At 39.8% G+C, this 19376-nt stretch overlaps 1 protein-coding gene across 8 annotated transcripts in view; it reads right to left on the minus strand.

Moving 5' to 3' along the window:
* Positions 1–17122, minus strand: part of ZMYND8 (zinc finger MYND-type containing 8) — a 49031-nt gene extending 31909 nt beyond the window's left edge. For 3 of the 8 annotated variants that reach the window (XM_071446883.1, XM_071446877.1, XM_071446875.1), the window contains exons 1-2: positions 16719–16777; positions 7092–7162 (exon numbers count right to left, since the gene is read on the minus strand). In XM_071446883.1, the coding sequence (XP_071302984.1) occupies positions 7092–7162; positions 16719–16762 (115 nt within the window). In that variant the 5' untranslated portion in view covers positions 16763–16777. The other 5 variants (XM_071446882.1, XM_071446876.1, XM_071446878.1 and 2 more) reach the window with 4 other exon arrangements.
* Positions 17123–19376: the final 2254 nt, after the last annotated feature.

Below are 19376 nucleotides of genomic sequence, written 5' to 3' on the forward strand. Positions count from 1 at the left end.
GTGTGTTGCAAAGTGCTGCACTGTAAACACTCCATAGCAGGGATCTCTGACAACTGAGAAGTCTCACTTTTCTCAACAGAAGCAGGTGCCAGCTCAGAAAACCTGTAACAGTAGGATGTTGTTTTCTTTGCTTCTCCTGTGATATTTAAATGTAACTCTTCTTGAAAACACCATCAAGATGCCTTACTGTAAGAGCACAGCACAAACTGCTCAATACCACAGACTGACAGTGACACCCCCTTATGCCCTTCTTTCCATACTTCGTTTTTTTTGTTATTTTTTCAATTTAAAAACTTAAGTTAAATGCAATCAAGGCAATTCCAGACTAAAACAATGGTGAAATCATGTCTACATATGTATTTCTAGACACCCCTTATATTTGGATTCTTTTCTCTCCCAATAAAGCCTTAATGAGAGCTGAAACCTACACCTAAGTCATGGTTTCACAGCACCCTTCCACAAATAAAATTTGTGCACCCTTCCACAAATAAAATTTGTTTCCTTTTTTTTTTCTTCAGCACTGTGGTTTGTTCACCCAGGAAGCAAGATGGTATGGAAAACTGATATGGCCTAAATCAACAACAACCCTAAAATTTCATTTCAGTTAAATCAGCAGAGGAACAATTCCCAGAGTTGGACGTGCCAGTATAAGGGAAAGGGATGGAAATGTGGCAGTGAAGGAGGGATGCTGGTGTGGCAGGGCTGGCTTAGACCAGGATATATTGCCTTAGCCTCCCATCCTCAATGCAATGGATAGCAAGGTAAATGAGAAAAGCCTGAGTAAATCAGATTTCCAGTAGACCATGATTTTCTAATTCAACCTCACAAACAAGATAGGCAAAAGCCTTCCCAGAAAGTGTGGAAATTGCAGGATAAAATCAGTTACTGTGAGTGAAGAACTATCCTTCTTTGAGATTGTGTGGATGGGAAGAAAAGTTTTGCTTTTCAGAGTAAAGTGCAGACAATAAAAAAGAAAATCTTAACTACATCAAGTTTACTTTCATGAAGAGTATTACTTATTCAAATTCTGTACCTAATTTTCTTAAATTGTAGATATAAATCCTGTAAAAATGAGCTTCTTACTGCTTGGAGAAACAACTTCTGTTCTGGAAATTTTCAGAAAGTGAGAAGAGGGAAACTAAGAAACACATTTGTTTAAACAGTAACAACAACAAAAAATAAATTAAAAAATCTTTTCAATAAGATTTGTGATAAAGCTGGTAAGATTAGCAGTCATTTTAGTTCTCCAGGAGCCAGAAACAGCAATGTGTTTTTTCAGTGAAAGTACTATTTTAGCCTCACAGGAGACATCAGCAAACTAAGACTTAGTTACAACAAGTTTCCTGTGATCTAAGCAGTTTTTGATATCTCAGTGCAAATGGGTCAAATATGCAAAATTCTGAATAACATTTCCAACTAGAAACACAAACAATTGTTCCACATAAGACACTCAACAAAGTGTCACTAAAACTTTAATTCCCAATGCCATGCCATGCCTTTTATTATGGCACAAACAGATCTGCCAACATTTGGTGAACCAAATCAAAGAATTAAATTCAATAAAATGTAAAAAGCCAAAAATTTATTAAAAACACTTGCATGAAGAATTAATTCAATGAATTTAAGAAACAGCTATAAGAAGGCAGTCTGAGAGAAGTATAAGAAAAGAAAGTTGACTGAAGATTGCTTAAGCTGTCATTACCCTGCAGAAATGTGCATCTATACCTTTAGAAGGAACAAAAAAAAAAAAAATCACCTAGACTGTCACATCTCCTTACTCCTTCTCAAAATCTCTCAATGCCTATACTTTAAATGGCATGGAGTGTAATCAATGAAGAAATCTGACAGAAAATGTAGCAATACTAACTTGTCCCATTTGATAGAACAGGTTTCAATTAATAATTTAGACAAATTGCAGAACTGTGAAGCACCCCAGTTAAATTTATTATCCTGAATGGTTGTTAAAAGGTTTTTCAAATCCATTACCTGTAATACTTTAGCAAATAAATAATCTTATATAAATAAATATAAATATCTTTAAAACTTGATAAAATCATGGATAAATCTGTTAGAACTTACACTCAGCTTTGAGGAATTTTAATTTTCTGCCAGAGTTTTGAAACATGATGCAGTTGCAACCAACCACTAAAGCCCTGTTTACATTCCAGAAACTTCAACTGATCTAATTAACCCAGTCCAGTCACTTAATGCAATAAATAACAGAGGTCAGCCGTGGTTGTGTAAATTCTGATGAACTCCTGCCACGTTACAGTTTTACACAAGTACAAAAAGACACTGTTGGTTGTTTCTTCACTGTAGGACTTGGGGAGATAAAGAAAAAGAAACACTTCCCAACAACTTGAAAGGTAAGGGCTGAAAGGCAAGGATAAGCTGGAGCCTGGCTGTGGGGACTCGGTGTCCCAAGGCCCTCCTAAGGTGGCACTGCTGATAGCAAGGGCTCTGCTCTAGAGACAAAAGCCCAGGGCTGCACTTCTGCTCCCTGCAGGAGTCTCAGCTTCACACTGGAGTAAGAATCTCATCTCTGTGTGATTAAATACTTGGTATCACTACAAAGAAAGCTGATAGAGATGTACTATTATGAAACTGTTACAAAATGTGTCATGCATTCTCAGAATTCCATTTAATTAGTCATTTCTGTATTTATATTCACTTTATCTGAATATTTTACCACTGAGAGGAGCTCCTAAGATCAAAGCCTTTAACACAAACCTGAAAAAACCCCCAAACCTATAAATGTCAGAATTGTCCCCATTAAGCAGGAGGGCCCCAGTATATGATTTTATGCCAAGCTAAGACCATCTAATGACCAGCTCAGCTGCCCCTGCTGGGGCAAGGCTGCTCCCAGCAATGTCCAACATCTGCTCAACTCCCCAGTAATCTGGTTCAGGTAGAAAACAACCTCTCCACCCAAGTCCTAAGAGCCAGCAGAGGTGCAAGAGCAATGTAAGAGATGTATGACTGATGATGGCAAGAAGAGAGTTAAAGAGCTCCTTTTGACTGGGCACTAAACAGGCAATGGCTCCAGTATCAGCTGAAATACATGAAAACCTACATGGAAATCCATCTGCCACCACAGCTTGCTACTGTTAGCAGCAAAGTTAAACTAGCAGAGAGGATTAAAAAAAAAATTCTTCCATGTAAACAGGAAGAAAACATCCAGTGGAGAGTTTATTCTGTCCAAAGAGAACAAGTACAAGCAAAGACAGAACTTGCACTGAAACCCCAACCTGGCAATGCTTAGACATTTATCCAGAGACCTTGCAAGCCCCATCTTGAAATATTTAATAAACAAGGTTAAAAAGTAGTCCATAAGGCTGGAGCAGAAATATAATAAGATGTATCTGCTGGACATGTTAATATATGATATACAAAGGACAAAATGTAATCATGTAATCCACAGCTCTCTCCTTCACTAAAGAGCAACCCTCTGTTAACTCCATTTTCTGGTTTTGGATTCCTTGGATTTTGGACTCCTGGTTTTGGATTCATTTCCCACTTCTAGTTCTAAAATGCCTCATGCTTTCTTGTTCTCATCAAGAGAGCAGTGTATTTTAAAACCTTGTTTTTAACAGGGCTGCACATGCACAGCTTATAAGCAGATCTAAATTATAACTGCTAGAGTAACTCTACTCCTCTTTCCTGCCTTACCAGCTATCTGTCCCCACAGCTTTTTGGAGACAGGCACTCGTGTGTAACAGGAGGGTTGATCAGTTCATGATTCAGGCAAAATCTGGTACTACAAAAAATGATCAATTTTCTGCTAGATCAGCTGCTTGACACAGCTGACTGTGCAACAGCAGAAGCATTACAGCCAGCAAAGGAGAAGGGTAGAGAAATGCAGCTGAACATGTAGGACTCCATAGCCCTGACCAGCTACAGACTCACTTTAGCCATCACAATATAAAGAAAGAAGTGGCAGTGATGGCTTTCAGCTCTGCTCTCATTCCAGCCTGGCCCTGTCTAAATGCTTGCTAACAAAGCTCCACACTTCCTGCACCCAACTGGTGTATTCCTGCCTTCCCTCTTACACCACTTCTGGCAGCCCACCAAGCTGTTTCAGCACACTGAGCTAGTAGAAAACTGCTCATGTTTTATGGTTCAGTTAGTTTCCTGCCAGCTTAGGTATGGAAGGAAGTGGATAAAACTGCTGCACCGAGCAGTTTGACCAGCTCAGGCTGCTTTGAAACCACCACACTAGCTAGACCAACTCAAAGGCTGTGTTCAGACCCATGTTACAGATTAGACAATACATGGTTTAGTTTAGCTTCAACTGAATTGCAACTGAATTACAGCAATTAAACTGCTTATACCAAAACAAGAATGTTCGTGAGGAGGTCTGCATCAGGCTAATTGGTATTACAGCAATTAAATTTATTTCCCTACAACTTTCTTTAGACACAGCCTCAGATGAGCTGTACAAACCAAGCTGGGCAAGCAGGTTACAGACTTGCAGCACATCTGCTGCTCAAGGTCAAGGCTGAAGTTGTACAGTGCCATGGACTGATCTGCACAGGCTTCTCACACATCAAAAAACCCAAACAAAGCACAAAGAGCTGCGTGCTCCCCACCAGATTCACCTAGATAGGGTCAACTTCCTGATCTATATCCTTTCCAAAACACACAAAGCAAAGCTCTGCACAAGCTAATTGCTGCAAGTGGAGACATTGCTGCCACCATCCCACCAGTTGAGAACTTTGCTGCACTTTTTCTGCCTTGCACAGAGCAGAATAACACTTTTGAAATTCTGGTTTGTGACTTCTCTGCTGCAGAAATACTGCACTGAACTATCAGAGAAGCTTGTTTCAGTCCCAATAACAGGAGCCCAGAAAGATTCATTACACCAGGCCTGCAATGTGGCTAGCTCTTGGAGATGACATTTATGATTCCTTCATTTTCTGTGAGAAATTGTCTTTTCAACTATTATAAAGTTATATCACTAATTTACAGATTAGGTTGGGTATACAACAAAGAGAAATAGTTTACAGTTAAGTTTAAAGAGTTCTTTATATCCCACATTCTTCACTGGAAAAAATACAAGCCTGTAAGGGCTTGGAGGTGGGTGGTTGTTATTCCTGTCCTTGGAGTGGTGCTGGCAGGGGTTTTATCAACATACATGTTAAATTTAACAAACCAGCTAAAGCAAATCAGTATCTAGTTAAACAAATACCAGTTCCCTTATTATTAAAGTGATTCAACACTTGCTAAGTTTTATCTCTACTATGGTGATACAGAAATGCCATTTACATCACTCCCACTGCTATTTAAAGGACTAGGGGAAATTCTATGCATGGACCAGTGGCTTCCACACATTACAGCTTGGGTCAACCTAAACCAGCACTGTGGTGAGACTGGCTTTGGCATCAGCTGGTTCAGGGAGTCACAACAACAGTAAACACTATGAAAACCTGAGTCTCTTTCTGCCAGGTGAAATCCCTCTGAACCGACCACTTCTAATTGTTAAGAGCCCACAGTGCAAGGGAAGCTGCAAGATCATGTGTGTGAGAAGGCTGGGACATGACAGACTGAGCTCTTCAATAACCAAGATATTAAATCAGATCGCTGTCCTAAAAAGCTTCACCTTAACCCTACTAAACAAAAAGCAAAAAGTTTTCTGTGGGCTTAATTGACTGAAACAACATGAGGTCAGGGCAGCACTAGCACTACCATGAGGAAATGGAAACTCTTTGTATGGCCCATACACCTGTTTGTGGCTGATTAAAGCACCAGAACCAAAGTGTAAACATCTACATAAGTATATATCAGATTTTTAAGTGTCTTTTAGACATTAATTACATCAGAGTGACATAAGTAATGGTTTAGCTCAGTTAAGGCATGCAGAACTCTTATTAGTACTAGAAAGTGGGCCAGTGTTTCTAAGGAGAAATAAAGATGAGATTTCATGGGCAGCTAAATGTATCTAACAACCTCCATTGTCTGTTATACCAAGTTCTTATGTTATCAGACTCTTTCACAAACAAACTGGTCACTACAACAGCAGAAAAATGTTTCAGCTTTTAAGTTGGTTAGAAAGTTCAAGTGGCTGGGATGTGACAAGCACCACAGAGGAAGTAAGTGGTGGGGTGCAGAGCTGGGAGCTCACCCCAGCCAGTAGCAATCATTAAAACAACAAAAACATTTACTTTCTGCTGGCTTAGAAAACTGAAATACAAAGAGAAGTAAATATTGAAAGCAGTCCAGTGGTGGAAACTGACATACAAGATCAGAAGGAGAGAAGGGAGAAAAAGCCAGGGAGAAGGGACAAAAGGAGCTCATCTATCTCTTCTGAGGTGTCAGATCTCATGTACTACCTCACCTAACCACACCATGAGAACTGAAACAAGAAATTTACTGTTAGTACAAAGAAGACCTGAATCCAATTTTATAACCACGTTATCCAGCCAAGCTTCCTCGTTAGAAAACATGCAGATGATCTGTGCCATGCCTTCAAGACAATCCCACCTGCACTTTCAGAGTTAAGCAGACTTGGGAGCCCAGCTGTAGGAATGTGAAGAGTAACTGAGTATGTGCCAGAACTTTAAAAGGATGGTAGTAAATATTGCTGCTGTTTTAGAGAAATGGCTTTCAGGTAAACTCAGCTGCAAGTACAAAAGGAGACGGACAGGAATGAATGTCCATGAAATGCATACTGCTCAGGGGACTCATTTCTGTGGAAACAGAAATGCTACTGTGATTCTTTATTCTTAGAAAAAAAAAGAATTCATTACAGTAGGAAATACTACCTTAATAGTTTTGCTGCTACTACTACTTTCTCCTGTCTTGCCAATCTAGAAGTACTATTTTAAAGGAACCCATGATAAGTGATTGCTGTTTTTTGGTTATTTAACCTTAGTTATTCATAAACCTGAAATATTTGCGTGTGTAGAGTCAATACATAATGAAAACCAAGAAAAAATTAAAACACTTCCTAACATACAGAAGTCATTGTAAAAAATACAGTGAATCTTGAGTCCCCACTCAAGAGTAGCTTCGTGGTAGATGACACATCTTCACCACCCTGGTTTATAAATAATTGTGTTGTAGAACCTAATTGAAATATTCCTCCTACTCACCTTTGGATCGAGTGGAGATGTCCATCCCCTCCACCACCTCCTGCTCTGCCTTTATTTCCTCTTCAGCCAAGCTGCAGGATTCAAAAAGGTGAATTAGAATACTTCATGGACTGTATTAATCCCATGACTAACTTCTATCCATTAAGTTCAACCCAACACTGTCAAACACAACTACATTAAAATTTCTGATGGAATGAAAGGTTTGCTGCTTGCCAGAACTGCATTTGATACATTGATCAAACCACAGTGAGAAACAATCCAGGTACACACATATGCTGCAAGTTACCAAGCACAAAAGTTATATTTTTGTACCAAAGACAGTGCTGTAATATGTACTGAAGATTATGGCAATGTATGTATGAACTATGTGCATGTGACAGACAAACAGGAATTCTGTTCCTTGCAGCTCCTAATCTCAGATAAAGCATGTGGACAGATGCCTGCCAACATTTAAATGCTCATCAGCCTTCGTGGACAGATTAACTAAAGTAACAGACTTAGCAACACAGAACAACTTGCAAAACTAGAAGGTAAAATGTAATTTTTAAAACAATTAAATAAAAAAATTTAAGTATTTTGGAACTAGACTGTATAACAGAAAACTGAATATTTACAATTTATTGGCAATACAATTCCACCAATTATTAACTGTAAAGAGTAAACAGTATAGAGTTGTTATTACCATTCAATCTTACACAGCCACTTTTCATTTGCTCCAGGCAGGATGAAACTATTACAAAGTACATCTGACTTGTGATATTCTAAGTGATGCCATTCAAGAAAACAACTCCATCAATTTGGCTTGTTAAGTCACTTTGGGGAAGGAAGATGGAAGGGAGAGGAAAAATGAACATAATGAACACAGAGTTACAGAGCAGTTTTGAAGATGTGACTCCCCTAGATGAAAGGCAAAACACATGAGGTTGAAGCAAACCCAAATTCAAAATGGGGACAAATGGGGTTCAGGCAGGTATTGCAGCGTCCACCAGAGCACAGCAGCCATGAGGGATGTAGATCCTCTCCTGTACAGGGACAATTTACCCTTCAGTCTGTTCATGGCAGTTGTTGCTGATAACAGTTTGCACTGATAGGGCAGATTATGAATTTCTGCTGTTATGGAGTGGGCTGAGGTTCAGCCACCCCAGCTCCAGGGACAGGGCCAAGAGGGCAGCTGGAGACCTTTGGCTCAGCCACTGGGTATAAATCTGCCTGAGATATCTCAGCAGAGCTCGGATGCAACAGTGAGGACTTGGTTACATTTACACCAGAGAAACTCTTCAGCCTGACAAACAGTTTATATTAGCAGGAGTTTTGTTACGGGTATAAGTTAAAAGAGACTCCTTAACAAAGTAAAACAACTCCAGAAGGTGTTTTTAGTTTGCTATTTGACAAAACTACTTTTAATCAACTGTGAGCTACTGGGGAGTTGGGTTGCAATTCCTTTCACAGTTCTAAACAGTACAGTTATGTCAGCAGAAATTTTATATACAAATCAACCAATAGATGGAAAACCCAAAGCTGAGAAGTACCCCAAATGCCAGAAATCATTATTCTTTGTCATAAGCTCTTTAAAGTCACAAAACACTGAAGGGAAGTTCTATTCTACCAGCATCTACCTCCCAGCTCATGGACTACCCTGATCATTTCAGGAGCAAGTCAAGGCACCCATGTGACCAGAATTATGGTAAATGTGTAGCACAGTTGACTGTAACACAATGCTTCTCAGATTTATTTTGCATGGGCAGATTAAATGCACAACACAGCCAACCATACTACAATGCTCACACATTTACTATGCATGGGCAGATCAATTATTCTGCACATTTGTTACACCCTTTCCCAGGAGCCTCAGCATAGAGGAGCTGGCAGTGGCCTGCAGACACCAAAACATTTCATGCACCACTTGCCTTTGCCTGCTCCTCTCCTAAGCAAAGGGAAGGGATGGGCTCATGGGATGGGTTCATTGTTGGAGGTTTTTCCTTCCCCTTCCTCTTTATAAAATCCTATTTCAACATTGCCAAACTGTAACAAACCCCTTATTTTTAAAACATCATGAATATGTGACCAATAATGCATACAGGTAAATATATATTCATATCCAGTATTTCTGTAAGACTGGAATAATCTGGCAGTGCACATCAACTGCTTCTAAAACACAAGTCCAGTTCCAGACACAGACTAGGACATACAAGGCTTTACAAGACTCAGGTTGAACACTTATGCTCATTTTACATAGGCTGCTACTAAAAGGAATAGTTTCCCCAATCCTTAACTTCTTGTTCCAGAAATGATGACCATTTTATCCAAATCAGTTCTGGAATGTAACTCACTGTGCAGCTGGACATGCAGAAAATGGGAGAACCACACAGGGAGAAAAGGGCAGCTTTTAGCAGCTCACATCTAAGTTATATTAAAGCAATCATAATATTCCAGACTCATCCAAATCTATCAGGTCATTTTGTTTAAAACAACCTCAGGGGAACATGGTACAACATGAAAGACACAGTAGTTGGCAAAAATCATTATTACAATCCAGAGAGTTGTGTGTGAATCCTGGCTGAGAAATGGGAGTGATGGATCCATATGGGGACACCATAGCAGGAACTGCTCCCACCTCCCTGACCAAAGCACCAGGAGATGTTTCATACTCGGGGAGGATGTTCTGGGCCCCTGGGCCCAAAGCCAGCACTGCAGGGGGTTACAGGGCAGCACTCGGACCCATAGTGACAGCACTGCAGGGGGTTTTCAGCTCAGGATGTGTTCAGCTCATGTAACGAGCCTAATTTAGGAAACTGAGTCAGTTTCCTCCATCACTCTTTAAAGTGCCCTCGCAATAGTGCTATAAACAAGAAAAAAAATCTTCAGAAACACTTGTAAGGTGAACAACGTATCTTGCAAAACCTTGATACAAAGAATCATGGAATGATACAACGGCTTGCCTTGGACAGGACCTTAAAGATGATTTAGCACCAAACCCCTGCCATGGGCAGGGATGCACACATCACATAAAGGATGCCTGAAAACAGCCTTCCCAAAGATTTTAATATAAATGAGCAGTCAAAACTGCATTCTCCACTTGATAGCAAGGTTCTCCACTTTCCTCAGCAATGGAGGAGCACATTTCCCTATACTCACACAAAATCCAGCAATTACCTACTACACTATGAAACCTGAGCCTCAGAGGAACAGAGCCATCTCCAGATTCTCTGCAATTAATTAATCTTTTAAGGGCACAAACATTTCAGTATATAAGAAAACCACAGAGACTGTTCTGAGGAAAAAAAAATCCCAATGTTGGAGAGGAACAGTTAAATAAAAGTTGTTAGACACAGCTATAAAAGACACTGAACATTTACAGCTCTTCAAAAGCATCTCCCATTGCTTTATTTGCTGTAATGTATAATGAGTTCCACAGCATGACATTGTTGGAATGTTGGCAGCGATGACTGCAGTGGTCATCTTTGAGATTCAAGTTTATACATACCAGCAATTCATAGCAAGTTTACAGTAACTTTTTTAAAGCTGACATCTTTTCACCTTTGCATGCTCCACCAATACAAGGAAAATTCTGAAAATGCTTTATAAAGCGCAAACTTCCAAATGCAGATATTAGTAAAAGATTTCCAATTAAATAATTCAATAAAAACAGGTTCTTAATCAGTTACCTTAGTACTACCCACAATAAAATAAAAGGAAAATTAAGACCAGCAGCAAAATAATTAAAGACAAGTATCTCATTCCATGGAAACAATAACTGTGTGGTCAAGTAGACTATTCTAGAGAGTTTTATTTTGAGAATTCAGTTTTGCAAGGCTCAGAGCAGCTATTTCAGCCAGCATGTGTTACTGTCATGCATGTATGAATGGGATGCTCTGAGGCTGCAGATCAGAAATGATACTGGAATATACTCAGTTAAGTACCTAAATGAATACAACAAATAGCTTATGTAATTCTGAAAGCCACTCTTAATTCCTCATTAAGATGAATGAACACAGAGAAACACGTTTTAAGAACACAACTGAAATTTAAGCTTTGCCAGTTTCCCTGTCAAATGACCAGAAAACCAATTAATCATTTAAAACTTCCCTACTCATATTGACAAAACTTGCAACAACAACAACAAAAGTTTGTTTTCCAAAATGTTAAGCTAATTGGTTTCATACAAACTAGCTTAGCATGTCTGAATAAGGGTAGAAGGGGTGGAGGTTATTCCTTTGGAGAGAGTTGGGCACAGAAAGAAAAAAAAAAGATTGCAAACATACAAGATTTATTGTTACTTAGGTAAAAATGGAAAAATAACTCAGCTGCCTATTTGTTAAATATTTTCTCTATCAAACTGAAAAGAGGGTGGGGTTTTTCAATATAAAATTCAGGCTTTCAAATTTCACATCCCTGAATTATATACTGACTTTTCTGTTTAGGAAAATCATTCCTTTACTAATAGTAGTACTTACCTGAGAAAATGTACATATACAAGAATATATAAGCTGCTCTAATCCATAGTAACTACAAAGAGCAATTAAAAGTTGCAGATGAACTACTGCACCTTGACATTTAACCAAGAAAAACTGACAGATATGGAAAACCACTCGAAACAGCTAATGCCCACATACACAATCCAGATCTACATCAGGGAATAACACATGAATTTCAGATCAAGAACTACATATTTCTGGAATTCATTTTTCCTTTTAATTAACAGAAAACAAAACAAAACTGATTAAAGACTATAAGCACTAAAACTGAATTTTATCTTTAAGATAATTCCTGCCTATCATGCATCACATTTGTGAGCAGCAATTCTAAATAATGATTCCAAAAAAAAAAAAAACCTGCATTCAATAAAAGATTTAAAACCAAAAACCACTATTTGCATGCCATTGCTGAATAAATAGCAGCTTTGTATGAGCACTCACCTATAACAGTCTCTTACTCATCGGTAGCTATGCTATTTATGCAGGGCTCTTAAAATGGCGTCTGCCAGCACTGCACTGCCTCACTCCTGCTCTGGAGCTAAAATGGTAGCACTTTGTTCAATACCAGCAGCTCCTGTTTACACAGCAGGGCAAGATTCAAAGCCAGCATCTAAATATCAGAAATGGTAAAGAAGGACCAAAGGACACCTGACATCCGAATGTTTAACTAAAAAGGCACAAGATAGGGAGATTTGTGAAGTCACAGGTTACTAAGGAAATCACTCAATTTTAGCTTCACCCTCCAGTGTGAGCACCTCATGTTTTGCATTTCCTTTTGCAGAATTCCCTGCAAAGTGCTCCATGAGTATTAAGTAAATAAGACTCTGTATTAAGTAATTAATTTACACAAAAGGCTCATTCAGATATCTATGTACAGCAATGTTTAAGCTGATTACCTGTGATAACAAGCAAAGTAACTATTTTTCATTTAAAGAACATTTCAGTTCTTTTTAAAACCTTACTCTTATTCGGTGTCCATTTAAAATAGCTGCACAAAAGAGAAAAATCAGGGGAGGGAGGGGGATCCTTGGTGCCACACAGTCATCTTTAAGTCTATAAACTATACAGCTGAGGCCCAAGCAAGGCAACCAAATAGCTACAGATTTTAGATGCTACAAATATAATTTGAGAACAATCATGCTTGAAAGTAAAGGTTTATATCAGCTGAATTAAGAATGGTAACATCCTTTTACAGCATGGTTTTAACCTCACAGTGTGAAACACAGATGCTCTGACAACAGGCAATAAAGGGTTAACATGAGAATGACAGACAACTACCAAATACATGAAACTCACTTCCTATGTAGCTATGGCTAAATTAGTCTTTAACCCATGAACACAAGACATGTTTATTAACAAATGTATTTAAATTACTTTCTGAATACAATTTAAAGGGCCAAGCTTGATGGCCTACTGCTGGTTTCCAGTCTGCACACCCCTCAAAGCCAGTGTGCCACCATAAAGGGGTTTCCAGACAATAACCAAGTAAATCAAACCTAGTCTAACAGGCTTAAAGTCACTCTAATGGGATTCACGTGCCCATGGGAAAAATACTGGGGATCCACAAATAACAAAATTTGAAAACTGCTGTCCACTCCATTTCATATTGGCAAAGGTTTTGTTCAACTTTCAAGATATTTAGGAAATTCAAATTAATACCTGAATTTCAGACAGAAGAGAGCTTCTACTGAGATTTATCTCCCTGTAACTAATTATGCTGGAGTAGTACCACCACTCTGGAAAACTGACCACCAGCTATCCTTTTCAGCTACTGGATCCACAGTAGCTGGGAAATGATACAACACAATCCACTGGAAAGCAAGGCAGAACAGGAGAAACAAAGCAACAAAACCAGAAACAAAACAAAACAACAACAAAAACCTCAAGCAAAAGTGATATCACAAAATGGAAGACAGCTGAGGAAGATGAGCTGGTTGAAGTTTGTGGACATGATATGAAGGGCTAAATTTGTAATGTAATCTATCTATTTCTGCTTTTGAGCATGAAGTTCCTTTCATTACATGCTCCCTTAGTAGCAACGTAGGTTTTCTGCTACATTTCATACTCCTACCTACTGCGAGGGGGGGTGACTGTTACATTTGGAGTGGTTTATACTCTGCATTTTTTTCATTTCCAATATGTTAAGTAGTGTCATTTGTTTAAAGAAATTACTCAGCTTTTCCCTAGCACTATTTAGCTTCCAAGTAAAACAGTTTGCCTGCAAAGAATGAAAAAGGCATGTAGCTTTTAAAAAGCTACTGTTTTCACCATGATTTATAATCCAGATCACTCCTTTGTTTTCCCCCCACTCCATTCTTTGTCCAGTTAATTACAAAAGTAACTGGATGTTGGCACTAAATAATAATGCCTAATCATATTCATCCCGGGCAATTCAAATTACTCTCTAGTAGCCAGAAAACTTACAGTGTAATTATACGATTAACTGCTAGTTATAATCAGAATAATGGCCATTTGCTCCAAGCTGAATAAACCTCAGCTGCATTGCTTCATACATGTCCTGTCTAATTGTGATTGTAACAAGATCCAGGCCAGTAAAATCTTGGGGGGGAAAGCATACGTGCTTTTTCCCTGCATCTGTCACTTAAAACAAAAACCCACATTCCATCTGTCCTGAGCAGAAAAAAAACAGCTTATTACGCAACCTAGGGAAGCGAGTGCTAACACTGTACCTTGACAAAGCACCAAAAAATGTATACATCTGAAATCCTTCAGCCTGGCTGAATTTGCTTTGCTTAGATGGAACAAAGATGGCAGAAATTTCCAGAAGGCCTCTCTCAGCCCTGCCACTGCAATTGTCAATCTTTAACCTGCCTGCTGCGGCAATTGGCTCCGGCGCTGGCGGAGCAGCGCCATTGGGCTGAGCCGAGGCACAACGCTGCTGTCTCTACCTTGCCTCAGACATCTTGCTGCAATGCAGACATTTGTTTTTTGTGAACTATGAAAGAATTACACTCCAGTGGTTGAAAATAGCGAACTTTTAACAGACTCACGATGCTCCGTTTCATTACATGCACGAGGGCAGCTCACACAAATGCGCTTCACTGTCAGCAGCGTGTCTGGAGGTGCAGATTTGAAACAGATCCTGGTTTAACAAAACCTGTGGGAGCCATTTTAATACAAGCTTTTTGATTGCAGATCACTTACCCCTGCTTCCTCACATTAAACAAATATTATGTTGTTCACCCTTAAAGGCTGAAAGTAAACTGCTCACATGTATAAACTACTACCGGGAAAATTGTGTCCAAATGTAATTTCTGTTTTTTAGCAACTGAAGAACAAAAACCAGAATAACTTCTTAGCTATGTCAGCACTTTCATGTATGCTGAAAAATGCATTAAAATTGCATACAGAAATACTATCACATGAAATTCAGTGGTACCCCAGCAGTATTTCAGGTTTCAAATTGAACTAGACATTCTTATAATCAAATCCTAGGGGATTGGGGGGGTGGGGGGGAACATTGATGGGTGGGGGGGGGAAGGAAAGCTTTTAGCCAAAGTGAGATAGTCAAAATAAGATACTCATACTGGTAAACAAGTAACCAGAGGTAAATTGCTATGTTAAAAGAACATTACCAAATACATGGCAAGGGTCTATAAAAGTTTGCATGCCCTGTGCCTCAGCACAGTCATTTATTTGCAAAGCCAGACTAGCTTTCAGTTTTTCCTAAAATAACGAATGTGTATGGACTGTTAAAACAAGTGCAAAAATTACATTAAAAGCACAAAAGAGCATCCTTCCTCTGCTTTTGTAACAGCCCTGCTGATCACTGAAAAACAGCTTGCTCAAACAAGCATGCAGGCGCTACAATTAAAATCTTTATAAAGAGCACAAAATGTTTCTAAATTAGTTATAAACCAAGCAAGCTTATCTGAGGTTATACTTTGTATAGTATCAGAAACATATGCTCATTAAGTGTTATTTACTTTACTTCATAAGGTCACTTCATTGCTGAGCACTAGCACTTTCATCACACCCGAAAAGCCCAAGGAACGGTGAAAATGCACTTTACCCTGCAAACATGGCAATTAATGATCTAGGAACAAACAGCAAGTAGAATATTTTTCACTGGCCTAAGGTAAACAGGAAGTAAAAGCTTCAAAATTTAGAGACAAATTATCAGAAAAACAGTGCATTCAAATAGAGCAGTTTACATGTACAAGTCCCTTAAAATGGACGCTAAGCAAATCTGATCTTTTATCTGACTAACCACTAACATCACTTCATCTACTGCACTGACTGACCCAGTAAAAACAAAATGTTTGGAAAAGTATTAAAAATGTTCAGAGAGTAGCATGCTGCTTACTTACCAACTGTTCAAGCACCCATCTCATTTTTCCAGTTAAGGAGATACAACAGGCTGGCAAATTTGGGAATTGATCAAAAAGGAATTTCTTGAAATAATTACGTAGCATTTAACCAAAAGTTAAAAAAAATAAAAGGGAAAAAAAACCCCCAAGAACGAACAACATGTACTACTGTCATGAACCACACATGATTTTATATCTTCTGGACTCCAGAACACAGAACTGTGGCTGATACAATGTAAAACAAAAAGGCACAGATAAAAGTTGCATTAGTTTATTTGAACTATGCAAAACAAGAAAGCTAACAGTTCAAAAACATTTTCCATAAAGCATCAGATTTGTAAACAGATGCACTGCTGCGTTTTACTGAGCAGCACTCCATTTCCAAAATCTGCAGCATAAAAACTCCCTTTTAAAGGAACAAAATATTAACCATACATTGTCCCTCGGAAAGAGAAAAGCGTTGTATTAACTACTCCTGCAAGAAAAAAGGTTCAATAATCATTTTAAGTTAAGATAAGCTGCATAAAAAACATGATGCAACAGCACACCACCACCTAGGCCCAATATCTACAATCTGCCATTAGCACTTTTTGCTGATGCCTAGGTTTTTAAAAATCCCATATTTTCTCAGAGATAACTTATCTTAGCTGTTCCATTCACTGTTTAGAAAGGTAAACTTGCCTGTTCCTCTGTCTGCCATTATCCCTGCTTGACTCCCTGTAGGGCAGTTAAATGCATCTGCTCCCTAGCTTCCATTTTCTCTCCAGCAGGCATGTGACACAACAGACAATAGTGCTGGCAAACTGCTCAGAGACACAAACCTCCTTTGGAATACCAGGATCTTGATAAACTCTAAAAACACCATCCTCCTGTGAAGAAGTAGGCATGCCAAGGCTTTGCCAGACTGTAAAATAAAGCTGTGGCTAATGGCTACTAACCATGTGACCCAAGAAAGCAAATTTAAACAGTTCCAACTTAATATAAGTGCTGTGGTGTGAGTTTTGCACGAGAAATCACAGAGAATCACACTCTCAACCCACAACTCATAGGTCTTAGAGAAAAAGCAATGTAAAAAGCAAGGCTTACCTCTGTGGATGCATTGTTAACACAGTGTTATGTCAATACTTATAAAACATGGAGGACAGGCTCTCAGTACTCGGGCAGGGAGGGCTTGGCACTTGGGCTTGATGATCTGTCTTCCCCATGAAAGCCGCCCCCGGATTGGCTGCCCCGGCAAATCCGCATGTAAAGCGCCAGGGGATTGGCTGAGACACTTCCTGAGCGATTATCTTTGTGCGGCTCCGGGAGCAGGAGCCATCCCGGGCTCGGAGCAGGCCGGCGCGCTAGGCCCGGCTGCGCTCGCCACCGCCGGCCCGGGCCCGGCCCGGCCCCGGCCCCGCGCTGCCCGCCTCGGGTAAGGGCCAGCACACCGCCGGCCCCGGCAAATGGGCCCCAGCGCGCCGTTTGTTGAAGGCAGCTGGGTGTTCTAAACGCGAAGGAGGCACAGTTTGCCCAGGTCGCAGGAGCTGTTCTTTTGTTTGCACGGAAAGCGAAATTCGCTTGGCTGGGGCTCTGCTGGCCGGGAAAGCAAGGCCACAGGCAGAGAGCAAAACTTACCGAAAATGCATGTGCACAGGAGGGACTGGAATTAATGACTCAGGATTCAGAGAAGGGTTCTCCTGCTCCAGAATTAAAATATATGAACGTGCAGCAGAGCAACCATGTACCTACAGTGTGATTTCTTTAGATACCACGGTATGCTGAGTCTTAATAGGAAAAATGAGCCTTAAACAGAAACACTCCTGTCTCCTTTCCCCAAAAAGCATTCCAGAATTGAAACCGCTTCATCACAGAGCATTGCTACCGCTCGGTGCAGGCCCTCCCTGCGTTCAAAATGCTGCAGAGCAAAACTAAAAATATCCATGTCACCCCGGACCCTGAGCTCTCCAGTCCCCCCCGGCCCCCACCTTTCGGCCTGGCCGGGCTGTTACACACACACACTGACTGACTGACTGACTTCCTTAGGAGCGGCTGCAACTGCAGCTTCCTGTCCGTTAACCCTCTAGCACTGGGTGCCTTTTGAGATGCAGCACAGGCCCTGGAAACACTGATTTCTCTACGTGGCAATCAGTCTGCCCCCCATGAAAACATTCACAGAGCTTTTCAGATGGTTTTGCTTTACCTTTTTTTTTTTTATGTCCTGCGAAAATGCTGCAAATGAGACAATGAGAAGGCAGGGTGTAAGCAGTCGATTTGATCTTGGGCCAATTTCCAAGGTTTTGATTAAAAAATGCGATTCCGTTCTTTTCCCTAATGCAGTGAAAGTGGGAGGATTTATCGTTATGCCAAGAAGGAAGTCTTAACTCCAGATGAAGATCTTAAAGGTTAAATTTTTAGAAAGCCTTTGTTTATTGTTCAAAATTTTGCATCTGTGTTATATAGCTCTGTATTATCATTCTGTAGCCATGAAGATTGCAATGCAAATTGCAGATGAAAGGGTGATTCTGAAATATATTGAACTATATTGAATATCAAATAAGTATTTATTAAACAAAAGAGAAAAAAAAACAAACAAAAAAACCAAGGGAAGGTGTAGAGGGAGACACTTAACATTGAAACAATAATTATTAAATAATGAGATAGAATAACCAAAGAAAAATAAGCATTCTTCCACTACAACATGCAGGATCTCAGATTGTGCAAAACCAACTACAAAAAGCCCTCTTCCATAAATCTACGACAGTTGCAAAGAGAATATGCACGTCACGTTTAGTCGAGTGCTAATAATCCCAGAAACAATCACCACAACAAAACCTAGTGCCCTCCCTTACCTCCATACAGCACCTCTCACGATATAACTACTTTACCACACAAACCTCACTGCCTGAGAGCTGACGTGACTCATAACTGTGCCACTCAGTAAAATTAGTCATCCTGCTCTGCATTGTCCCATTCTGCATTCAGATTATTCCTTGAGATAGCATTGTCACAGGGAGCTGCCACAGCAGCCCATGGCTGTGCTTACACTTCTGTGTCTCTGCATTTCAGGCTGCAACAGCAGATTAACAGCCCAGAGTATAAATTATCGTCTCATAAGGAATTCTGGAGTCCCTGCTGGAAGCATTTTCTCTCTTTAGATTTTGCAATGTTTTTCAGGGCAGGGAGCAGGAAGGCTCGTGGATACACTGACCGTTTGTTCTGTTTTGGGAATGAGCAGAAACTGGGGAGAGTGCTGCTATAAAGGGAATCATACAGCCCACTACAGCAGCAGGAACACACTGGAAATTCATGACATTCAGTGAATACTTGCATCAGTTTCAACAGTGCAAACCATTCAAGATAGATTTCTTTTTAATTGAACACCTAAAGGCCTATGTTGCTCTGAGATATAACCCCCAGCACACAAACATCCAAATTTTGATTCCCCTAAGCAGTAAATGTGAGGATTGTCAGCCATTAACATTTATGCTCATTGTGTG

This window comes from Agelaius tricolor, unplaced genomic scaffold (assembly GCF_023055355.1).
Source record: "Agelaius tricolor isolate 1412-34295 unplaced genomic scaffold, bAgeTri1.0.p SCAF_23, whole genome shotgun sequence".
Classification (NCBI taxonomy): domain Eukaryota; kingdom Metazoa; phylum Chordata; class Aves; order Passeriformes; family Icteridae; genus Agelaius; species Agelaius tricolor.